Here is a 12907-nt window from a genome sequence, read left to right as displayed (position 1 = left end):
GAAAACATAAATGACAGAAATGAAGAGGGGCGTATATAGTAGTAGGCTGGTTATGATAGCCAAGCAACAGTACATGCAACATTTAGTAGGAAGGCCGGCAGTAACACCGATTTTCATCTCCTTGGGCACCACACAATCAGCATTGGCAGAGACACGATCAGCAGGATACGCCACGAAGTGAGAACCCCCACGGTCAATTCTATCTCAACCATATCCCCGCATACCCTACTAACGATCATCTTACAATTATCGTTGATAGGTTGGCGGAGGAACGCAGTTGTCATCATCGATACAGTCTAGGGGAGTATAACGATCGCCATAAAGGTGTTCGTGCACCAGCGGTACCAATTCCCCCCAAAGACCTCAGGTATAAGGGATCATGACCAGACAGAAGACTGGTACCAATAGGAAACTCTGTAGATAAACGGAGATGGTCTCCTGATCGCCCCGTAAAAGGCCGACCAGATACATGGGCGGACTGAGTGGTGCATGTCCACAGGATAGTCCCTGATCATTAGCATAAAGTATATGGATGTTTCTGACGTCAGCAAAATGAACACTACTTCGTCATGCGGTATATGAAATGTCGCTCACAACAAATGTAGATGTGAGTAGAGCATGGACGTAAGTTACACCATAACACGATCGACTATAATGTGTGCCAATTATGGGGATGGCTGAAAGCTTCCACAAAGCACTCGGATGGTTATACTTGAGAAATACTGGTGTTTCATTCCAAATATTCGATATTGTCGTTTCCTGAGAAACACGATCAGTGTTATTTTGGTACAGGGCCTAACATGGAAAGGGCTGTTAGTTAACTATAAGTCACACATTAGTCAGACTACCTATGAGGAAGGAATATGCACGCTTGCTCCTCAGTCACAATGCTCAGGTGTTGTCGGTGCTGCCGCGATCATGTTGAGTGCTGCAATTTGCAAGATTTCTGGCGCTCATTGTTCCAGATCCGGTTATCATACCCACCATAGCACGACTTTTCTGTCCTTGGATGTTCGGAGATTGCCTGAAGAAGCAGTGCTGCTGCTAAGGGAAGAGGCAAAAACGTGATAGCTTTCACACTGCAGGATGCGTTAGCGACTTATAAATAGCAGAGATAGATGCACAGTTGTCATCTGCGGGGCCCCTTTTGCTCATAGACGTAGAGGCAGCAGATTCAGGCGAACTGCGATAGCAGTCCTGCCAGACAATGGTAACGTGGCTGGGTGAGTGAAGTACCATCGATATGAAGCTTCCGGCGGGTGGTAGTCTAGATTAAGGGCCAAGCTAGGGGATCATTGACTTACCCTTTGCTTCGGACTGTGCAACATAGCCTTATCTGCCCCGTCTTCCAACACAGTGCGGGAAAAAGTCTGGTACTCGTAATAACATAACAACCATCATAATTCTTAGATTAGTAGTCTGAGATTTGAGGAGCCTAATTATGCCTTGCATAGAAGTAGTACTAGTGTTGAGGGATCCCGAACGACCCTGGCGCCCAAGATTGACCGGTGTATAGCTCGTGTGACTGGCCATTATCAACATAATGGTTAAACGAGACTGTTGCCTCAGACGAACAAAGGACATGCCCAAGAGAATGGCTTCTTTCCAGAGCAGTACGGGGAGGGTGGGTTATTTGTCCCGACAGACTGGAGATCAATACGCACTGGACGAATTCCCATGCCACTCAGCCTACAAAACCCAAGCCGAGAACGGCCTCAGATGGAATGTGCGAGTCCGGACCGAGCAGCGACATGTGATGCAGTCAGCAGAGCCGCGGGAAGAAGGAAGAAGTGGTGGGAGTAGAGAAAGAATCTAGTTGCGATTTCCGTGACACATACATTTGGCAAGCTGGACACGGAATGCAACCTTCATAAAATGCGAAAGGGGTTATGACTAGTTTGGGGGTCGATGAGAACCACCAAACGGGCACCGAGAGAGGTGGGGTATGGAAAACGGAAAAGACGGAATCGACTAAAATCGGGAAAATGAGGCGTGAGTCGCGCAATAGGGGAGGTATAGTTGTCCAAGTGAGATAGGCAGGGGGGCGAAAAATTGGAGGTCAATCAATTATCCGCCATAAAATTGCTACAGTTCGCTAGTGACATGCTGAGCACGCTGCCAGCATACAGAGGGCGGAGAAGACGGCTGAGAACTTAAGGCTGTAAGTAGTAGGGCGCAGCCTAGCCGATGTTGCAACCCTAGTATGTGCCGCAGAATGACGAAAAATACGTAGAGTACGATGCGGAACAGCGGGGGTGGTGCATAACAATACACAGGGGTGAACATTCCAGTGTCCGTGTTTATCCGAGAGATGGTTACTAAGTACTAATTCGTTGATTGCCCCCTGGATCATCCGCTTCGTCTGGCTTGCATATTCTCCCTTCCCTAGGCCCCCACTGGATATGTTTCCTATCGCCTGATGCCAAGCTTCCAACGTCGTCCATGTATTGTGATGGCAAGAGTGGCAGTGTGTCACGAATCTACTGCGCTAACCGTACATTCTTTCCTGAGACCGGCGCCTTCTCCAGATGCCGCTTCAAGTCCTCGTTAAAATTGTTAAAGCCCGTCACCATTTTACGGCGACCAACCATCCACAAGGCCCCGCCCAGTAGACCTCCCCATTCCTCGCACTGCACAAAGCGAGTCTTAGTGCTGTCTGCATCGAGCGGCTCAAACTTGAAGCTGTGCAGGCCACTGAACAGCCAGTTCCAAAGAATGTAACCCCGCCAGGTGAAAACACTTGCAGTGTTGACCTCAACGATGGCGGGCCACGGGATGTTGTCGACGGTACATATCAAGTGATCCCCTGGCTTTGCAGCGCCACGCTGCTTGGGGAGATCTATAGATTGATAGAAGCTTGTATGATATGTGGACAGGCTTGCGAAGTCGAGAAACTAGCTTAGGAAGGCGATGAGTTCAGAGCAAAGGTGTGTGAAGGGGGGGCGGGGGAGGAGGGACACCCACGGCCTCTCGCACGGCTGATGGCGCAGCATCAATGACGATCTCTGTGAAGAGCATGATTTGATGTTCCCCCCCTAGTGAAGGCAGTGGTACAAGAGCTTGATCGAATACGATGTGTTGATAGAGGACAGAGAACAAGATACTCTATGGGGCTGGATCGTTATATTTGGAACAGAGCGGGCTGTGTCTGGGTGATCCTCAACTGTCCCTATTTAAAAGCCGGGCGTATTTGACATTGGGTTTCACGGGCGCCCTGATTGAAAGGACTGACCCCACCCACCCTCCTGGTGGGGCCAAGAGCAGGTATCAATTGGTCTACATAATAGTATCCTAGCCATGATGATAGCACATCAGCCATGGTGAGACAATGGCCCCCAAAGCATGAAAGCATGAACGGAGGATACGCGGTTTCTCTGGCGGTGGTGCCGGATGGCAATATGTTCACCTGCAAGATGTCCCGCATCCCCTTTCAAGAGTATATTGAGCTAGTGATACTAGCCTAATTGCAAGCTATATGTAGGTAGGATTTATGTGGTGATTTAGTAATAACTGGATTCCGTGGTAGGCAACGAATGACTAAACCTTACAAAATCCCGCTGCCGCTTATCATTCAATGAATACACCGTCTGCAAGCATGTTCCTTTAAATGTTTACCATACAGGCCATTTCCCCCAACAAGTATACAGGCGCAGGGTGAGAACGCCCAGTAAGCTACCCCCATTCTGCAGCAAGTGGCATCATGTAGATGATGGAAATCCAACAGTTCCAGAATAAGAACGTCGTACGGTCTTCTTCCTCAGTTCGCATTGCCAGGACGCGGCACGCGACGATGCAGGCAAGGCTCATACTGAGTACAAATATCTCCGATGTTAGGTGCCAGAACAGTGGGCATGCCACACCCCAGAACAGCATTGGCACAGCCACTATCCATCGTGCAAGCGTATCTCCAATAACCAACGGCAAGGTCCGACGGCCACGGATGAAATCCCCCTTTTGATCATATAGGTCTTGTAGATGTATGGTGCTGAAGACAACACATGCAATGATCAGAAGCCATTGATCGAGCCGACGGCTTCCTTCAGCATGTATAAGTGGGCTTTGCTGGAATATAGATAGAGGTCTTTCCAAAGAAACTTCCAAAGCACCGGACAGAAAACACGTATATCCCAGGGCATTTATGGCGTTTCGAACTATAGGGTTCTTATCCGCACCACTGAGAGTATTGTACCAAACGTCGAGGGCGAGAAGAATCAACGACTGGCGTCTTCCAATTCCTCCATGCAGCTGGATATGGACCTGAGCCAGAAAGATAAAAACGCCCATTAAGACTAGGGCTTGGGGGGGTGATATGCGCCTTTGGGGCATTGGCCGCCAGGGCTTGTTGACAGCATCTTCCGCAATAGCCGATGGAGTACGCTGGTTATTGATCGAGAAGGGAATGAAGACCAGTGACACCCAGAGAAGAGATGAGAAGGTTCGTCGAAAGAGAAGTGGCAAAGTAATAGATGTCTCATCATCCAAGCCGTAGGAGGTAGTAGCAAGAGAGTTGACTACACCAAATACGGTGCTGGGAAGAACAATAGTTTTGAAATCACTATGAATGAATAGGAAGATGGTATGACATTGATAGGTGAGCCAGTTAAAAGGTCGTATAATGATTTCTGGAAGATAGCATTGCGGCCAAGCAATGCTAAACTCCTGAAGGATCCGGGTTAGCGATCGCCACTGTTGAAGGTGACTGGAATTCTGCAGCTGCTCTTACCTTCCGCAGAGAGATCCTAGGAGTTCTGGAAGCGTAAACCATACCTTCCCAATCAGGAGTATCCGATCAAGTTGTGAATGCACCAAGAAAAGACACCGACGTTGTATGTGCCAGTTTGGCCACTGGCATATAAATGGGCATTAGTTGATCCTTTATATATTACACGTTCTGTCTATGAACCCTCGTTCTTCACGGCAGGGCCACATTACACTACCAGCAAAGCCACAACAGCTTATGAAATTATGGCCCCCGACTGTATGCATGATGGTAGTTCAATGTTGGATTGGCGGTTTCGGAGTACTTGTGAGCCTGCGTGCCTTCCTAGCCTCGCAAACAGACTTAAGAAGGGCCGTAGGATCCCTTCCGAAGACCTCGCCCGGGTTTGATCAAAGTAAACCGACATCGCTCCATCATGCTCACGTTAGAGATTTTCGCTCTTATTGCAGGCCTCTTGGCCCATCAGCTCATCTTCATCCATGGAGAATGGCATTTGAAAATCGCAATGCTCATTCGAGCTCATCTAATCGTGCTTGGGGGTCTACACCTCTATGACAATATGTCTTTCCATTATGGTACTTCGACTTCCATCAATTTACGACCAGAAATAATTATGGTCCTCTATTTCTCTTCTCTTTTTTGCAGCATTATTGTATATCGCCTTTTCTTTCACCGACTGTGTCACTTTCCTGGTCCTCGATTGGCTGCGGCTACCAAGCTCTGGCATGTCTGGAGATGTCGAAGCTCGCGGGGGCATCTTGTCCTCGAAGACTGGTATCATAAGTATGGATCTTTTGTGAGAACTGGTATGGCTCTTTCCTACATTTGCCACCTGCTCACGTGTCTATGGACGCCGTGGCCTTTACACTTATTTTTACCCTTCCTATTCCTTTATCGCAGCTCACCCATTCAGTTATGTGGAGAGTAACTTATACCCCACAGGCCCGGCAGAAGTGACTGTCTATCACCCAGCAGCATACGAAGCAATGGACGGTCCAGGGAACCAGAACACCCGCTCGGACTGGTATGACCTATTATTCCCCCGTATATCGTCTATCTTTACACGGGACCGTGCACTGCACAACACCAGGCGCAGGATCTGGACGCGTGCCACGAGCAGTAGTGGTAAGGGCATCCTTCCGATATCCACTGCGCATATATGTACTAAAGTGTGCCCAGCAATTCGACAATACCAACACCGCATCGTACAGAAGGTGCACAAGCTCAAGTGTCTCATTCTTGCACAGCAGCACCAGCCCATTCTCGTGAATGAGCTCATGTATTGGTTCGCGTTTGACTCCATGGGTGACTTTGCATTCAGCATAAATTTTGGAATGATGGAGAACCAGGAATGGCATCGCTGTATCCTGCTGTTTCGGTCTGCGCTAGCTCTTCTTGGACCATTCAGTCCAGCTATCTGGATTCCACGTCTCGCGTTCACAATCGTGCCGGGTTTGTGGTGGGCGAAGTGGTGGTTCCAGATGCTGGCCTTTTGCGATCAATGCATGGAACAACGGATGTGTCGGACCATCCAGGATAAGGACATCGCTTCTTTCTTCATTGAAGATCATTTCACCAGCGCCGATCAGCGCCGAGAGCAATGGCTGAGTGGTGACACTGCCACTCTCGTGGTTGCAGGCAGTGACACTAATGCACCTACCCTCACACACCTGTTCTATTTTCTGGCTCGCTACCCGGAGCATACTGAACGGATTTACCAGGAGCTGAGAAGTCTTACATCCACAGAGGATGCAGTGGGGTTATCCAAGCTCTCTCACCTGAACGGGGTCATCAATGAAACCCTGCGGTTGCTTCCAGCCGTCCCGACGTTTGGTACGCGGGTTACTCCACCGGAAGGCTTGATGATTGCCGGAACGTTTATCCCAGGCGGGACCAAAATCTGTGCCCCCCGTTATACTATTGGGCGATGTGCGTGTTTGTCTTGTTTTTTTTTTTTTTGTTTTTTTTTTCTGTATCGGCTGCTCGACCTCTAAGCTCCTGTAATATGCTGACAAGACCAATAGTGGAGTCGGCATACGAACGGCCCAATGAGTTTATCCCTGAGCGTTGGTACTGCCAAGAGGAATTGGTTCGCGACCGACGAGCGTTTGCACCATTTGGTATTGGTCAGTACATTGAACCACCCGAGTCTCCTTCTCACTCCAAGTTTGCAAAACCACCTCTGAAATTGTCTCTGACTCATGTCATTTTCGTCACAGGTAATACCAGCTGCGTGGGAAAAAACCTGGCGCTGACACAAATTCGGCTTGTAGTAGCATCACTGGTGATGCAGTATCGGATATCCTTTGCCGCGGCCAGTCCTAATGGCGAACAAGTGGAAAGAGACCTGAAGGATCAGCTTACTGCCAATCCAGGACCGTGTTGGTTAGAGTTCAGCCCAAGGAATTAGGCAGACTGTGAGGGGCGTGAAAAAGGCAAACGATCCCTTTGAGGCTCCTACGGATTTGGCAAATACGATGTAGTAATGCTAGTGTAGAAAAACTGTTTTTGTGACATGATTGATTATTCCAAACGTGAAAGTCTCATTTAAAGCGACGGGACGAAGACAATTGACGGGGATTCCTCGTAACAGGAGTGTAATATTCTTGGGCCGTACTACCGTTATCTCGCCCCCGCGTCTTTATTCCTGCTTTTTTGATCGTCATTTTGGAAGTAGGCTTCTTTTTGGAAGTTGTTCCGGGTAGGAGGTGGGAACGGCAAAGTTGCCTGTCTGTCTTCCTCTCTGTTTGGTTTCCTGCATCTTGTCAATCCGTAAAAAGAACAAATCTGAGGAAAGAACATCCTTACCCTAAAGGGGTAGACCGGGGACAGCACTACCTAATCTAGTGCGGCGCGCGGGAAAGGAGATGACAGGCATCTTAACCGCCCAAATAAACAGTTGAAGAAATGATAGGCCACGGTTGGCCGGCTATATGCAAATAAGAAGCCGTGGGGTCCAAGATCGCACCTCAATGCCCCATCACTCTGTTGCTTTACTTAGACGAAAACCATGGTGCATATGCTGGCGACGGAAGATTCATGGAATATTGATTTTTGGCCTGCGTGGGTATTATCATGGGTCAATTGGGGGCCGTGCTGCCCGGGGTGTGTGCCGGCGTGATCCAATGCTGTTTGACCATCCCAAGTCAGCCGCACGACCGATATTAGACTACCCTATAGGATATCATTCAGGATCTAGGTCCGTCCATACGCAGTAGTGGGAGCGAATGAGGAGGGGAAAATGCAGTTGACCTTCACGGCCCGACGGATAGAAGATCTTCTCGGCCCAGACCGGTGACTTGGCAGGGCGGGTGGGCATCATGGATCGGGTGCACTGGGTGGTTGTTCTACAGTCAATACTTACTACTACTAGTGAATTCAAAGGGAAATTGGTAATGAAAATTTAGGAAGTGGGTCCCGAAGAACCTACTGACCCAACTAGATTTTCAAGACCACTTTCTGAATAAGGAATGTTGCACCTACGGCTGCATGTAATCCCCGCCATGCATGCATTGTCTTCCCGTGGCGGCCAGCCATGACAAACTACTCCTATGCAGCAAACACCACGACAGACGCGAGGCAGCAACACCTCGAAGGTCTCTCACTTTGCATTATCGCTGAAACATCGCCAATAGCGCTTTTTGTTGGTTCACCTTATTGATGACATTCTGTTGGTTGCGGAAGACGGCGAGATACACCCGTCTCCCGTCTCCCGCCTTACCCCAATAGCCTGCATTCATCTGCAGATGCATCCAGCTTAGCCACCATCCACTTGAATGGTTTCTATGCTTGTGGAACAGTGCAGTAGAAGGCGGAACAGATTCTCAAATTGGTCAAGGGCGGGAAATGCATTTTCAGCTCGCTTCTCTAAGCCGCTTGAGACATCAAACGTGCGCTCAGATCCTTTCAGTAAGGCCGCGTTGTCCAAGTTGGTGAGAACGTGGTATGTATTTACGGACTAATCAAAAATTACCCAATTCCAAGGAAGCGGTCGATTAAAATCTGCCCACTGTCAGGGTTGTCTGTCACTATACTGTATGTAAAGGAGGGGTGAAGTGGCCCTGTTCTAAGAAGCCCTCTGACGTTCTATATTGCCTCACATTATCATTCAGTTCAGCGGCATTACTGGTGAATTTCAGCTAGGCTAAGGTGATGTGCGTTGGGACTTCGTTCTACGGGTCCTATACCTCACTAAGCCCCTGCCTAGCCTCTTCCCGCTGCACCGAAACATCAGTTCTGATCTCGATCATGCTACCCACCGAATAGCCCCTGCCGGGAGTAAGCTCTCTCGCATCCCATTCCTCTCCTCTGGAAGCTCCCTGCCTCACGGCCCCAATCTTCCCTGTGTACACTTGGTCTTGACTGCGGTGCACCAACTCTGTAGTCGACGCAGATTGATCCACACCTTGTTGCCCTGACACATTCCGCTTCTGAGGACTACCCCCAATTGTGTATTCTGCCCTATCCACTCCCGCTCGATGACGCTGTGCATCGCTCGCTTCCTTCTTCGACGTGAGTCTTAGGTAGGCTAGGCGCGGTGCCACATGCCGCTGAAACAGCGGTGCGATTGGGGGCAGGCTGACGACTATGAGACTGAGCCAGATTTCCAACGCACTAGGGAGAAGAATCTGACAGGTGCTGATTGAGAAGTCGGAGGCTGAGTGAACGGTTAAGACCAGTCGCCAAATTAACACAGCGACAACGCTATGCCGAAGTCTGGTGTTAGTATATTGCATTTCAAGTGCCAATAAAGTCCAAACTACCCGCTAGAACATACCTTAAGCCCAATGAGAACATCACCACAATAGTAATCTTCTTTTGAAGCGGCATCCTCAGCTTCCAAATGACTGGGATTGGAAGAACTGCGACAAGGCCATCAAGAAGGATATTGACAGCGATGATGATAGGTTCCTCGAGCGCGAGATCTCGACATCCGCCACCGGGTACGGGATTCCACCCATAAGACAGTGGGTGACAGTTTGTAAGGAACAGCGGCAGAAGTACCAGAAAATAGATAGTCACGATAGCGCTGGTGACATATATGACGGTCCGAAATTGGCGCGAAACACCGAATAAGGTGAGGTAGAGGGAGAGCATAGAAAGTTTACATCCGACGCTGCTGAAGAGCCAGGTCACAGAAGCAGCAGTGAAGAACTGCATGTGTGTATGTTGGACGCTCATCAGTTTGTTGACCTATGACTCCTGGTATAAGAAACTCATGCCGAGTAAACGTACCTTCCATATGACCCCGACCTCGTACGTGGTGAGGTCGGCAGCGGGATTGCCCAGGCCGTTGAAGACACACCACCATTCACACACTGCTTTTGATATAAGGCTAACCTAGAGAAGGGTTGGCAATGGCCAATCAAGAGGGTAATAGCCAAAGTGAGGACAACTGACATAAGCAACAAGCATCATATAATCCGGAAGGCGCACCCCCTTGCGGTCGGCATAGTTTGCCCAGAGCCGTAGGGCGACAATGGTTGTGGTAAGGCAATTGAAACAAACATTCCAAACAAGAAATGAGATACCGCAAGAACTGAGAGGCATTGTGGGTGTCAAAAGAGGTAGACTGGTTGACAGGAAGAGGAGCTATGTACAGAAAGAGGGAGGCGAATCCTTTGAACTGCGATTCGCTTTATAAAGTAGATGACTTGTCTTTATCACAGGCTTGGCCACTCGTGTGACAAGAGGTGCGTCCATTGGGGCTGAGCTGCCGGAAAGGTCGCAGGCACGGAACACTTGGATGGCGTGAAACTGACATGCAGTAGCTTGACAGATGTCGATCACAAGTTATCGTAGAATGCTGTTCTTAGCAAATATTGAAACCAGAAAACAGTGGAAGATGGAGGAGAAGTAGGTGGGGGCGGTTGTGACACGGATCACGCAAACAATATACTAGAGTCTGCAAGTTTCATTGAACAGCGGCAGGTCAAACATACCTGGTGTGGTATCGTGGATTACTATCATACTGTAAGGGGTAGTTCCCTGCTCCATGAAGATCACTCTGCCGTATTGGCCCATGTGCCCGATCAGCTCGGCCAAGTCCGGGCGATTCCTCAGCTTAGTCTCTCAAGAGCCTACCCACAGGCTGCATGTCATGGTTGGGTTTCATACCCAAACCCCGACTGAGGACGCAGATGGCTAACTGGTGACATTTAAGGAGCCTGTTTCGACCCATATTTACAACGGAAAGCATAGCACTTCCAGACTTTGCCGGCATTCGCAGTAGCGGTCCCAGCTATGCCAGATACGTACAGCAAGAATATGCCTCGCAATGAGGCAGAGGCAGAAAGGTATATATAGTCATTGATGCTTGGACTAGTATCTCTAACAGACTCGTTATCACCAGGCTCAATGAGCAATTCGACCTGACAACCCAGTTGGTTCACCTACTTCCACGCTTGCTAAGCCTAGCCGTCCTTTGTGAAGGTTCCTGACTAATCTATTAAGGAACATCGGATACCTTATACACCCGAACATTAGTGCAGCTCTACCACCAACCTCCCGCATCGCTGACATTGCCACTGGTACCGGCATCTTTCTGCAGAAACTCGCAGAAATCTATCCCGAGGCGACCTTACATGGCTCCGACATCTCGACTGCTCTCTTCCCTCCAGCAACCACCCTCCCACCAAACGTACAGCTCTTTCCACTTGACGTGCTCGAACCCGTTCCGGAACACCTGGTCGGCACTTATGACCTTGTCCACGTGCGCCTTATAGTAGCCGGCCTGCTTCCATCTAGCTGGAGCGGAGTAGTGAAGAACCTATGCCGCCTCTTGAAGCCTGGTGGTGCACTGCAGTGGGAGGAGTGTAATTTTGGCAGTGCATGGCATTTGCGTGGCGGAGAAAATACAACCTGTTCTGCAGCACGACGCTTAAGCAAATTATTTAGGGATGGCATAGGTGAACAGTTACGGTACGGATGGGACTCTTTGGACAATAACATGCTCTCTGCTGGGCTTGTCAATGTTGGCCATGATATGGTTAGCTCTGACAGGATTCCTGGGACGCGCAAGGCCGTTTCGAAAAATGGCATGGTTGCTCTAATATCGTTTGCGAGGAAACGAGGTGGCATTCCACCAGAAGAGCTCGAGTCCGTTGTTGAGCAGGCTTATAAGGACATCGATTCGGGATGTTATGTTCGCTACGATACGCACATCTTTTGGGGTTTCAGGCCCAAGAGTTCCTAAGACCAGGTCATATTGTTGTTGTTGATATCATGTATCGTACATTCCGAAGACAAATATCATGGTCCTTCCAAGACCACTATATAGCCGAACTGATCATCGTAATACCTTACTGGCAGGAGGCCCTATTCTGTATGCCGAGTGATATATACCTTTACAGTCCTCCGGCGACGTAGCTATTGTACTGGTAATTCGGGTAAGCTTAACAGGGGATAGAATTTACTTGATCTATCTTTCAGGTTCTACTGGCTCTAAGTAACGGTTTTTGCGCTGCTGTAGTCAATGTCTGTGATTGGCATCAGTGCAGATTAGCTCAACCTTGAAAGATGCCAGGCTGTACAACCTCGCCTGGCGCCAGTAAGAGACGGCTTCCCAATTACGGAACAAATTCTATGGATAAATCGCCTTGGATGGAGTTTTTCGACGCGAATCCTGACATTTGCCAAGGAGGATAGGATTCTGCAGGTCGGTTCGAGCCGAGCGACGGCAACGTCATGAAAGGCGGCATTAGCAACCCGGTGGAGGTAGCAATGCGCTGGCTGGAGCTTTAGTCACAACTGCGGTAGTCAAACTATGTCGCGATTGGCCCCATCGCGCTGGGTGGGCTAGAAGAGTATTCTACAGCACGCCAAGCGGGTTCTTCAGCGGAGTAAATAGCAAGGCAAACAGACGGTGTGTATGTTCCTTTAAAGGTGCAAGCTGCGCTTTTGCTGCAGCAGATGTGGTGATCGGTGTAACATCCTTTCCATAGAGCATGGAAAATACAAAGAGGGTGGCCATTTTCACGTCATAAACTAGCTTGACTGGTGGCTTTAGTGCTTGTCAAGAAGCAACGATAATAGCCATTGCACTTTTAGTACACCGCGGTAAAACTCTCCAGTACACGAAACTGCTCAAGGTTAAATACACAAATAGCAACCATGCTCAGCACCAAAGAAGGGATATAGTCCACAGTAAACGCTGTGTGGCGCGTCGCAGCCTTGGAGTCTGTTGTG

At 49.2% G+C, this 12907-nt stretch overlaps 5 protein-coding genes across 5 annotated transcripts; 2 read left to right on the top strand and 3 right to left on the bottom strand.

The window, feature by feature from the left end:
* Window positions 1–2258: 2258 nt before the first annotated feature.
* On the bottom strand, window positions 2259–3128 carry BO87DRAFT_415922 (SRPBCC domain-containing protein). Its single transcript, XM_025626716.1, has 2 exons — window positions 2965–3128; window positions 2259–2894 (listed from the first exon to the last, which is right to left on the bottom strand). The coding sequence occupies exons 1-2, from the start codon at window positions 3016–3018 to the stop codon at window positions 2481–2483; spliced, it is 468 nt and encodes a 155-aa protein (XP_025479625.1). The 5' UTR covers window positions 3019–3128; the 3' UTR covers window positions 2259–2480.
* Window positions 3129–3672: 544 nt separating this feature from the next.
* On the bottom strand, window positions 3673–4792 carry BO87DRAFT_358796 (UbiA family prenyltransferase; the record flags this gene model as incomplete). The annotated part of the gene is made up of 2 exons (XM_025621486.1): window positions 4724–4792; window positions 3673–4659 (listed from the first exon to the last, which is right to left on the bottom strand). The coding sequence occupies exons 1-2, from the start codon at window positions 4763–4765 to the stop codon at window positions 3673–3675; spliced, it is 1029 nt and encodes a 342-aa protein (XP_025479624.1). The 5' UTR covers window positions 4766–4792.
* Window positions 4793–5445: 653 nt separating this feature from the next.
* On the top strand, window positions 5446–7130 carry BO87DRAFT_396925 (cytochrome P450; the record flags this gene model as incomplete). Its single annotated transcript, XM_025625272.1, has 6 exons — window positions 5446–5503; window positions 5663–5845; window positions 5900–6098; window positions 6129–6649; window positions 6745–6846; window positions 6940–7130. The coding sequence occupies 6 exons, from the start codon at window positions 5446–5448 to the stop codon at window positions 7128–7130; spliced, it is 1254 nt and encodes a 417-aa protein (XP_025479623.1).
* Window positions 7131–8692: 1562 nt separating this feature from the next.
* Window positions 8693–10322, bottom strand: BO87DRAFT_376539 (uncharacterized protein). Its single transcript, XM_025623323.1, has 4 exons — window positions 10121–10322; window positions 9956–10060; window positions 9498–9874; window positions 8693–9424 (listed from the first exon to the last, which is right to left on the bottom strand). The coding sequence occupies exons 1-4, from the start codon at window positions 10268–10270 to the stop codon at window positions 8902–8904; spliced, it is 1155 nt and encodes a 384-aa protein (XP_025479622.1). The 5' UTR covers window positions 10271–10322; the 3' UTR covers window positions 8693–8901.
* A 528-nt stretch (window positions 10323–10850) lies between these two features.
* Window positions 10851–11922, top strand: BO87DRAFT_376538 (class I SAM-dependent methyltransferase). The gene is made up of 3 exons (XM_025623322.1): window positions 10851–11016; window positions 11073–11102; window positions 11174–11922. Exons 1-3 carry the CDS (start codon window positions 10988–10990, stop codon window positions 11913–11915), a joined length of 801 nt encoding a protein of 266 aa, XP_025479621.1. The 5' UTR covers window positions 10851–10987; the 3' UTR covers window positions 11916–11922.
* Window positions 11923–12907: the final 985 nt, after the last annotated feature.

This window comes from Aspergillus neoniger (assembly GCF_003184625.1).
Source record: "Aspergillus neoniger CBS 115656 unplaced genomic scaffold BO87scaffold_16, whole genome shotgun sequence".
NCBI classification, from domain to species: Eukaryota; Fungi; Ascomycota; class Eurotiomycetes; order Eurotiales; family Aspergillaceae; genus Aspergillus; species Aspergillus neoniger.
This window is presented reverse-complemented; position numbering and strand designations above follow the sequence as displayed.

What these genes read in the sequence shown, in the direction of transcription:
- BO87DRAFT_415922 (XM_025626716.1), bottom strand. Translation starts at nt 3,018, where the DNA reads ATGCTCTTCACAGAGATCGTCATTGATGCTGCGCCATCAGCCGTGCGA. An exon ending in CATCAGCCGTGCGAGAGGCC is followed by an intron (nt 2,895 to 2,964) that starts GTGGGTGTCCCT and finishes TTCCTAAGCTAG; the next exon opens with TTTCTCGACTTCGCAAGCCT.
- BO87DRAFT_376538 (XM_025623322.1), top strand. Translation starts at nt 10,988, where the DNA reads ATGCCTCGCAATGAGGCAGAGGCAGAAAG. An exon ending in AATGAGGCAGAGGCAGAAAG is followed by an intron (nt 11,017 to 11,072) that starts GTATATATAGTC and finishes CGTTATCACCAG; the next exon opens with GCTCAATGAGCAATTCGACC. An exon ending in CAATTCGACCTGACAACCCA is followed by an intron (nt 11,103 to 11,173) that starts GTTGGTTCACCT and finishes TAATCTATTAAG; the next exon opens with GAACATCGGATACCTTATAC.
- BO87DRAFT_376539 (XM_025623323.1), bottom strand. Translation starts at nt 10,270, where the DNA reads ATGCCTCTCAGTTCTTGCGGTATCTCATTTCTTGTTTGGAATGTTTGT. An exon ending in ATATGATGCTTGTTGCTTAT is followed by an intron (nt 10,061 to 10,120) that starts GTCAGTTGTCCT and finishes ACCCTTCTCTAG; the next exon opens with GTTAGCCTTATATCAAAAGC. An exon ending in AGGTCGGGGTCATATGGAAG is followed by an intron (nt 9,875 to 9,955) that starts GTACGTTTACTC and finishes ACACACATGCAG; the next exon opens with TTCTTCACTGCTGCTTCTGT.